The sequence below is a fragment of the Tachysurus vachellii genome, chromosome 26 (assembly GCF_030014155.1).
Source record: "Tachysurus vachellii isolate PV-2020 chromosome 26, HZAU_Pvac_v1, whole genome shotgun sequence".
Lineage (NCBI taxonomy): Eukaryota > Metazoa > Chordata > Actinopteri > Siluriformes > Bagridae > Tachysurus > Tachysurus vachellii.
The window spans coordinates 3,070,660-3,080,659 of NC_083485.1; the positions used below are offsets into that span (position 1 = coordinate 3,070,660).

General features: G+C 45.5%; 1 protein-coding gene across 3 annotated transcripts in view; it reads right to left on the minus strand.

The window, feature by feature from the left end:
* mink1 (misshapen-like kinase 1) overlaps window positions 1–10,000 on the minus strand; it is a 36,542-nt gene that overhangs the window by 26,373 nt on the left and 169 nt on the right. For all 3 annotated transcript variants that reach the window (XM_060863370.1, XM_060863368.1, XM_060863369.1), the window contains exons 1-2: window positions 9,282–10,000; window positions 1,168–1,233 (exon numbers count right to left, since the gene is read on the minus strand). The exon at window positions 9,282–10,000 is cut by the window's right edge. In XM_060863370.1, the coding sequence (XP_060719353.1) occupies window positions 1,168–1,233; window positions 9,282–9,338 (123 nt within the window). In that variant the 5' untranslated portion in view covers window positions 9,339–10,000. The remainder of the gene's footprint in view (window positions 1–1,167; window positions 1,234–9,281) is intronic.

Here is a 10,000-nt window from a genome sequence, read left to right on the forward strand (position 1 = left end):
GACCTCCTTCTCACCTTGGTACCCCACATTCACACGCTCCAGTAATTAACGCCTTCCGTTACACTGCACCGCTGACATCTAACTCACCCTGTCGTTCTGCCTGCTCAGCACTAAACCCACAGACTAAACCCAGAGTAAACTCTGAGAAAGCGTGACGGCCGGGCCGTATGAACACAGCCGTGGATTTGACAAAGGGTTACGAACACGGATTGTTTTAAATTCTCAACAGCGCATACGTTCATTGATTTCCTGTGCGCGATAAAATTACGTTCAAAAACACGGAGCTCGGCCTGCAGCAGATTCAGGCATTTCTCTCTCTCTCCTTCTTATCTTTCGCATCTGTCCGTCCTGCACCTCGTTCCCTACAGCAGAGCCTCATGATGGCGCTAATCTGATAACGGAGATATAAACACATCCGTCATATCAAAACCTGACAGCATCTCTCGTTTCATCTCGGATTTCTGTCTCGGGGCAAGAGATGATAGTTAAAACTGAAAAAAAGAAAAGAAAAGAAGAGCGAAGAAGACAAACAACATGTAATGAAATTTACTCCATCCTTTTATCTCCCTTTACACCACAGAAGTGTGAGCTAAGTGGATGGTGTGTTTATAGGTTTTTAATTCTTTTGGTTTAAAGGCCGGACAGACAGCTGAAGTGTCTGAACAACCTTTTAATGCTTAAACAATGGACTGGTGTGGCATGGTGCCATTTTTTATTACACACAGAAATAATAAACACGCATTTCCGCATCATTTTATCTTTAAACGTTTGTATATTCATGACTGATTTTTTCCCCCATTTTAAAGTAAAGCTACGTCTCAAGCCCTGTAGCTCGTCTCCAGACCGATGAACCACCACCAGTTTAATAATTTGCAACGGGGACTTTTATTAAAGGGTTTACCGACTCTGGAGAATTGATGCTTCTGCTCCTAACGTGTCGAAATCATGTTACAGACTGACTGTGAGTCTGTCTACCTTTATTACAGCTACAGCTTCACAAATACAGTGCTGCATTTGGGGACCTGGAGCTCTGTCACTCCCTCCCTCTTTCACTGACTCACCCACGCATATGTTAAATAACACGACTGGAGCCATCAAACATCATTAATCCATCCTTCTTGCCATCTTTCTCTTTCTCTCCCTCCATCCATCCATCCCTCTTCTCACCTTGTACACCTGCCCGTAGGTACCGTTGCCCACGACTTCCACCAGCTCAAAGATTCCTGCTGGATCCTGGCACAGATAGAGAGAGAGAGAGAGAGTTATTAACACACACAGACACATTTTACATGCCCACACACACACACACACACACACACACACACACACACACACACACACAGCGTTATAAATACACTGTATCTCAGCGCTCTATGCTGACTGACAGCCCAAGGTCAGGAAAGCAATCAGCAGGAAAAAAAGTGTGTGTGGACGAGTCGAGTTGTGTTTCACCTTGCCAAAGTTCCCAAAGAGTGTGAGTGTGTGAGTGAGTGAATTTCACTGTATCGGTCTGGCACGGTCACCTGTTAGGAGTCGTTACATACTCAAAAGTAAAGTGTGGCTAAGTGAAACGCAAATGCTGTGAAACACACAGCACACACATACACACACGCTGGTCATCACTCTTACATTTACACACACACACACACCCCTAAAAGCACACTCTACTCACAATTCTCCTTGTTACTAAAGAAAAATGACGCTAAATAAAAACACTGAGGTTTGAAAAATAAACAGGCAGCCAAACACAAAACCCATTTTTAGCTGATGCAATATGTGGACATAAGCCGTGTGTGTGTGTGTGTGTGTGTGTGTGTACACAATACACAGTATATGCTCAGAGTTATCTGATATTTGCACAAGATGCAGGTCCCAATAAAAGCACTGAATTACTAAAATACCATAATAAGAATCTTTCGTTTGCTGCCGGAGTCACAAACACTTACAGGACATACAGGAAATGAGGTTGATGTTCCTGATACAAGATGAAAAAAATGAAGCAGAGTCACAGGAGACTCCTTTCCTAACTGTTAGCGAAACGTCTCCTTACAGAAAACCTCATCACATCAATGATTTTTTTCTAGGTAGCTGAATAAGTTCAGCGAACTAGCTAGCAAGAGCTGAAGTTCGTGGCGTTTAGAAACGATAAGGCGGACCGTACGGAATCTGCGGACTGAAGTTTGTTTCCTGAACCGAAAACCACAAGAGACAAATCAATAAGTAATAACAGAATTCCCGGGTGTGAAAGCAGTTAGTGAATGCTAGTGTACATGATGACATCACAAAAATAGTGCATCAAACGGGTCTTCTGCACGAATACATATTTAAAATTTGCCGTACAAATTAAGTGCTTTATTGGTTTCAACAATAGTCTTTTGGGAAAGTGGGATTAGCTCAATTCATTACGATCATTTGCGTTCATTTGACGACTTCTCGACGTGTTCGCTACGTTAGCGTGTCTGAACTAAAGCCTGTGTTCCTTCATTCAGATGTAAAGCTTAGCGTTTTTTGGCCTTTGTTTCACTCTCACTCACTCACTCACTCATTTTCTACCGCTTATCCGAACTACCTCGAGTCATGGGGAGCCTGTGCCTATCTCAGGCGTCATCGGGCATCAAGGCAGGATACACCCTGGACGGAGTGCCAACCCATCGCAGGGCACACACACACTCTCATTCACTCACACAATCACACACTACGGACAATTTTCCAGAGATGCCAATTAACCTACCATGCATGTCTTTGGACCGGGGGAGGAAACCGGAGTACCCGGAGGAAACCCCCCGAGGCACTGGGAGAACATGCAAACTCCACACACACAAGGTGGAGGTGGGAATCGAACCCCCAACCCTGGAGGTGTGAGGCGAACGTGCTAACCACTAAGCCACCGCGCCCCCGCCTTTGTTTCACTTTCGTTTAAATTTAAAAAATGCAGATAGCTGTGTGTAATGAATGTTATATTTTTCTTTTCTTTTTTTATTATCATGGCCAAAAATATGAATCCCAGCTTGTCAGAGTTGACAGTTTACAAGCAGATGTGAGAGATTTAGAGAAATCTGTCGTTCATTAGCACTAATGATGTGTTTTTTATTTCCTACTATTGCAGCATTTCAGTAGCAGGGCTTAATGTGGTATCAATATGGAGGCAACACTGAGTGTCGGGGTGTGTGTGTATGTACGTGTGTGTGAAACCTGTGGGGGTGAAAGAATAATGAATTGGAAAAAGAAGAAGGAAAATGTGCAATTATAAGCCTCAACATCTTTAAGGGACTCTTAAAGGCTGCAGAGACGGACGAAAAATAATAAAATAATAAAAAATCTGGTTCTGTCATTCACACCTATACAAGTTTACACATATTTACAGGACAGTTTCCCAAAACGCTGTGAATTAAGCTGTTACCCTACAACAAAAACTAAAAGTGTAAAGATGATCCTTTCTGTAACATTTAACTGTTTTTGCTAAGTCTGTTTAACGCAGCGGGGGGCACGGTGGCTTAGTGGTTAGCACGTTCGCCTCACACCTCCAGGGTAGGGGGTTCGATTCCCACCTCCACCTTGTGTGTGTGGAGTTTGCATGTTCTCCCCGTGCCTCGGGGGTTTCCTCCGGGTACTCCGGTTTCCTCCCCCGGTCCAAAGACATGCATGGTAGGTTGATTGGCATCTCTGGAAAATTGTCCCTAGTGTGTGATTGTGAGGGAATGAGTGTGTGTGTGTGTGTGCGCCCTGCGATGGGTTGGCACTCCGTCCAGGGTGTATCCTGCCTTGATTCCCAATGACGCCTGAGATAGGCACAGGCTCCCCGTGACCCGAGGTAGTTCGGATAAGCGGTAGAAGATGAATGAATGAATGAATGTTTAACGCAGCAGGAGATGAACCCATAACTGCTGAGTAGAACGGTATTGTCCGTCATGTTTGCATCTCTCCACTTCCTTTTTGAGGTTTTTAGGAAGGACCAAGCTGTTGGGTTTTGCTGCGTCAACAAAAACGACACTGCTGCTCCTCCACAGACGAGCCTGTAAAGACGCTGGACTCCCAGACGAGTCTTCAGCTCTAAGATATAGATTAAACGCATGGCAGGGAAATTTACACGAATCGTGTAAAAGGCTACTTTACTACGACCGCCTGTTAATCCCTATCTGTAATCAATGTGTCTTTGTCAATTGCTATTTATCTGTCTGTCTCTGACTCTTATTTTATCCATGTTGGTTTCTTTGTCCACGTCTGTGTCTTTTTACTCGTTTCTCTTGTTTTCACTTCTTTCTTTCCGTCTGTCAGTTGCACTATGGACGTGTCTATCGTCATGTGTAAAAGTCTGCATCCAAACCCGCTATTATTTCTCAGCGCCGCTCAGTAACCCTTTAGAGACTCGTGCTCGCTCTCTTTTTTCCATCTCTGGACTCAAATTTTGTTGAGATGCCATTATTAAAAACTGTTCCCACGGCAATATAACACGGAGCCCTTTAACAATGATTACTTAATCATCTCGGTGCTCAGAGTCGTTTTGATCCAACAGGCCTAAACGACACTGATCATTTCCACATTTAGGCTGCACACTTTGGGGAGTCGAATCATCCGTAACGATTCTCGGACGATCCGACACTCGTCATGTCGTCCGCAGGCGACGTGCTGCTTGCGCGAGACGGAACAGGGATTAAAGTACAAGTTGAAATGTCCAGACAGTAGTGTGTGTACTGTGTGTTGATGTATCTTGTACATTTATGCATGCATCACTGAGTGGGCGATTCACAGGACAACCTATTAAACAAAGAGCCCAAGTGAATCATCGCTCTTAACGGCGCTCTCTCGCTCCGTCTCTCTCGGGATTAATTCCACACAGCGGCCTGCGAAGTCGTGGCACGTAACTCGCTGTACCAGCTCACCACTGCTCACAACACACACACACACACACACACGGAGAGAGAAAAAATGAAGCGAATAAAGGAGTGAATGCTATGTTCCCTCTGCTCTGTCAGCTTGGTTAAACAAATAACTGCTCCAAATGGTGAGAGACAATTTCGTCTGTCTGCCTAAACTGTATTTGCCTCGTGTTTTATTCGCCAAAACGTTATTTCAATATAACAGAATTAACAAATTAATTATCCTAAACAACAAATTCCTCCAGCATATCAGACAGATCCCCAAACAGGTAATAATGCGTAGTCTGAACAGCAGAAAAAAAAAATTTCAATCAAGTCCTACAGTTCTAAAGATCCTTCCAACATCAAATTCTATCATTAGTTGGTTCAAAATATTGCATTGTAGGATTTCAATACGTCTATCAATACTGACGCCCGGCCACGCCCCCTACTTAGAGAGATAACCGTTTTATTTAGTTGTTATAAATGCATTTATAACAATGTTATAAAAGCAGCAAGTAAGACACATAGTTCTGATCAAAAATGAATCGTTATCTTTTAACAGAACAGGATACAGCACACTGCTTATTACGGAGTTTTTGTTTCTTGTTCAAAGCAGAATTATGAAACTCTGTCTTCAGAAACATCAAAAAAAATAACATTTGTCAAACATATATTCATTTAATCTGATTTAGTTTCACTTTTCTCCTTCATTTTTGATTACGTTTTTAGAAATTCTACGGTTTGGCAGGCAGCTCGTTAGTAAGTTTATACATCACGATGCACAGAAAGATCTCCGAGTATCGACATGTGACGTTATCGTCCGGGTTCAATTTTCCCCTCAAGCTCCGTTCTTTCTAAATGACTTTTACAATTAGAGCAGATTAGGCTCAAGTATCCACGAGTGACCTTCTGTTAATCCTTAGACAAGAACCCATAACTGTCCGGTCCCCAGAGTTAGATCTTAAAACTGCTGAGCTGCTTCTTCTCCGCTCCGGCGCTTACTGATAGTAACCATGGAGCCTGTGTCAAAGCATGTAGGTGGTTTTCCCAAGAGTTTCAGTTCACATATAATTCCACAGAATGACCCAGAAAAACAAAGTTGCCATTGTTGACAAGCAAAACAAAGCGCTGAAGCCTCTTTACGTCAGTCTCACAGCGCAGCGCTTTCAAGTCATGCGTTCATGAAGGTTCAGATGATCTCAGTCTCTTGTTTCTTATTACAAAGTCTTCTGTAATAACACAAAAGGAAACTTCAAGGTGTTTGTATGAATTAGTAAACAAACAAGACGGCTGAACGCTTTAATTAAATTGTGACTTCGGGTCCTTTAGCTCTGCGTTTTGACAACAGTTTTGTGTTTTCTCTCCTTTCTTCATTTCTATGGATTACTGCAGATTTTGGACATAATCCTGGATTTCAAACTCGCAACTTTTATACGACACTAAATATATTTTTAAATTAAAATTGCGTTCTTGTCTAAGGAAAGAAGAAAGGTAGAGAAAGTGAGTACATAAAGGCAAGTGCATAAGGAATCTGCTACAGAGTTATGTCTACAGATTTTTTTGTTAATTAGTGTTATAAAGAGGACAAGAGGTCGGTATAATATGTGGAAAACTAAATATTTTTATAGGGCTAATAAACTATTCGTGCTTAAACGAGATCATTTCTGGTTGTTAATATGGCGATCAAGCTCAGATCGGAAGCAGCCGTATCCTAGAAATTAAGTTTTTGTCATATTACCCAACATCGAACTCACAGATCTGTGGGAAACTGTCATTGTAGTCAATTTAGCATCTGTGTACAAAATGGAAGTGACAAACTTGTGTTCCCTGATATGTGATCAGAAACAAGGCAGGTTTAGAGTATCTCAGTAATTCAGTCGAGTATCATCTGGCTAAGTTTGACGTTGACAGAAAACAACAACAAAACACACGATCAAATACCAAACACAACCCCAGTTAAAAATTAAGTAGCGCTCTTCTTCAGGCTGAACACGTCACAGTGCACCGAAAGGTCTGGATCGGAATCGGCGAGTTATTGCGCTTCCTATAAGCGTACCACGAATGCGTACTGAAAAGTTTCCACAGAACGCATTATACTTCCTGTAACATACATAACGAGGATCTGAAATGTGATAAAGCAGCAAAAACAACAACAACAAAAAAAAAAGGTCCGTTTCTGAGGCTACTGAGCAACTGAAAAATTATAATTATGTGGGCTACAGGATCACAAGATATTTTACTGCGTACACGTCGGATTTTCGTGGGAATTCCCAGTGTATAACAACAGAGCTTATGATTACACTAAACGTGCATACTCAATGCCACCACTCCTTCTGCTGTAAGCCTATCCCTCATTCAGACAACAGCTGTGTGTGTGTGTGTGTGTGTGTGTGTGTGTATTGAGGGGAGAGAGGGGTTTCTAACCTGGGAAAAACAGAAGGAAAAAAAGAAGGGAGCAAACAGAAATGTCCAAAAGGGCAGATAAATGTATACATATATAATGGATGCACTGCTGTCATTTATTTTCCATTTTTGACACAACACCGATATCACAGCTCTGAATTTCTGATGCCGATCCAACACCGAGCGTCTGCAGCAACTTCCAGTATCAGGCTGGTGCCTCCCGAATAGACAAAAATAATTTATACACACACACGAACAGACACACACACACTCACTCACTCATGCCCAAACACAAACAGATGGACGATCATGCAGCCAGTCAGATAAATAGGTCACGCATTTCAGTTATAGCCATAGTGCATTCATCAGGAAAATATTACAACCAGTCAGGCTCCATGAACACTTGTGATTTGTCCCTACACAAACGCCATCAAACTACAGTGTGTGACATTACACAGCATGCTCACAGTAAACACAAGGAAGAAAAGCCCTTCTGTGTGTTCTCGTACAGATCCTACTCGGCTAAAGGGTGGAGTTTTTTGGAAGCTTGCTGATGCTGCAGCAGGATCTAAATGATGCTAAAATGGATCAGCCGTGTAACGTTCTGCTAAACTGAACTAACCCATTATGGTTAACCCATATTCCACACTTAACACAGTCGCACAAACCTATAGAACTACTAACAAGTGCATTGGGGAAGATCATAATGAAGTGCACACACACAATCATAACACGGCGCAGGCGCTCGGCTCGTGGCCGTTCCTAACACGGCACAGGCGGCTCGTGGCCGTTCCTAACACGGCACAGGCGGCTCGTGGCCGTTCCTAACACGGCACAGGCGGCTCGTGGCCGTTCCTAACACGGCACAGGCGGCTCGTGGCCGTTCCTAACACGGCACAGGCGGCTCGTGGCCGTTCCTAACACGGCACAGGCGGCTCGTGGCCGTTCCTAACACGGCACAGGCGGCTCGTGGCCGTTCCTAACACGGCACAGGCGGCTCGTGGCCGTTCCTAACACGGCACAGGCGGCTCGTGGCCGTTCCTAACACGGCACAGGCGGCTCGTGGCCGTTCCTAACACGGCACAGGCGGCTCGTGGCCGTTCCTAACACGGCACAGGCGGCTCGTGGCCGTTCCTAACACGGCACAGGCGGCTCGTGGCCGTTCCTAACACGGCACAGGCGGCTCGTGGCCGTTCCTAACACGGCACAGGCGGCTCGTGGCCGTTCCTAACACGGCACAGGCGGCTCGTGGCCGTTCCTAACACGGCACAGGCGGCTCGTGGCCGTTCCTAACACGGCACAGGCGGCTCGTGGCCGTTCCTAACACGGCACAGGCGGCTCGTGGCCGTTCCTAACACGGCACAGGCGGCTCGTGGCCGTTCCTAACACGGCACAGGCGGCTCGTGGCCGTTCCTAACACGGCACAGGCGGCTCGTGGCCGTTCCTAACACGGCACAGGCGGCTCGTGGCCGTTCCTAACACGGCACAGGCGGCTCGTGGCCGTTCCTAACACGGCACAGGCGGCTCGTGGCCGTTCCTAACACGGCACAGGCGGCTCGTGGCCGTTCCTAACACGGCACAGGCGGCTCGTGGCCGTTCCTAACACGGCACAGGCGGCTCGTGGCCGTTCCTAACACGGCACAGGCGGCTCGTGGCCGTTCCTAACACGGCACAGGCGGCTCGTGGCCGTTCCTAACACGGCACAGGCGGCTCGTGGCTTTTCAGTAAAGAAGCACTGCACAAATGTGTAAGTGCACACTAGCAATCATACCAAACCAAGGGCACAGGCCTGATCGTGACCAAAAACAAGACAAACCTCAACAACAGGACAAAGATATTGATCTACAAAAGCAAACAGGTTTTAATTCTGGAGGCTGCAGAACAACTTAACGCTGGGCCACTTGTCTCTGAATCCGTGCGATGGGACTATAACATGGACATACATACGGTTAATCATCATCATCATCATCATCATCACATACATGAACATACACAGAGCTCAATCTAAGTGTCTCTCACCCTCAGAGCTGCCAGGTCGATCTCATCCAGACTCCGTGTCGGTGCGTTCTCCGACATTTTTGTCCAAGTTCTGTCAGCGATAACGAGAAATAAAACCGTGTTTATGTCCAAACCGTTGGGGGGAAAAAAGATGCGTCTCAAAAAAACTTCTCAGGTCCCATTAAATTCCGCGGCTCGTGATGTGACAGACTGGACCGCGTAACGCGAGCTACTGTGAGGAAAATAACGTAAATGTCACGTTTCTGTAATATTAGCGCGTGTGTCTGTGTGTGTGTCGGACAATTCTTGATAAAGCAGCACTGTTTATACAGGCCTGCTCGTACACGGCCGGAGTGTTGAACGCGGTAAGGAGAGAAAACGTTAGCACTGTGGCTAATACCTCAGATTGCGTCGCAGCGCGCCTGGAGCTCGAGGCGCCGCTCGTGCCGAGTCACAGCTCCGGTTTTACCGACACTATCGAACATATTTCGCAAACCGAGCTCCCGTTTGACGCTCATTTTCCCCACGGGTTATAAAAACGTCAAGCTTTTTTATTGTAAAGTGTCGCCGTGCCCCTTCCCGGTGCCGGAAATCCACTACTGCCGTCCCCGAGAGAAGTTAAGTCGCAGGCTAACTGAGCTAATAAACATCAGGACCGAGTCTCTGCATCAGCGTCAGCTTCCCACGCAACGGGGGGAAAAAAAAACAACAACAACAACAACAACGACGACAACACGAGC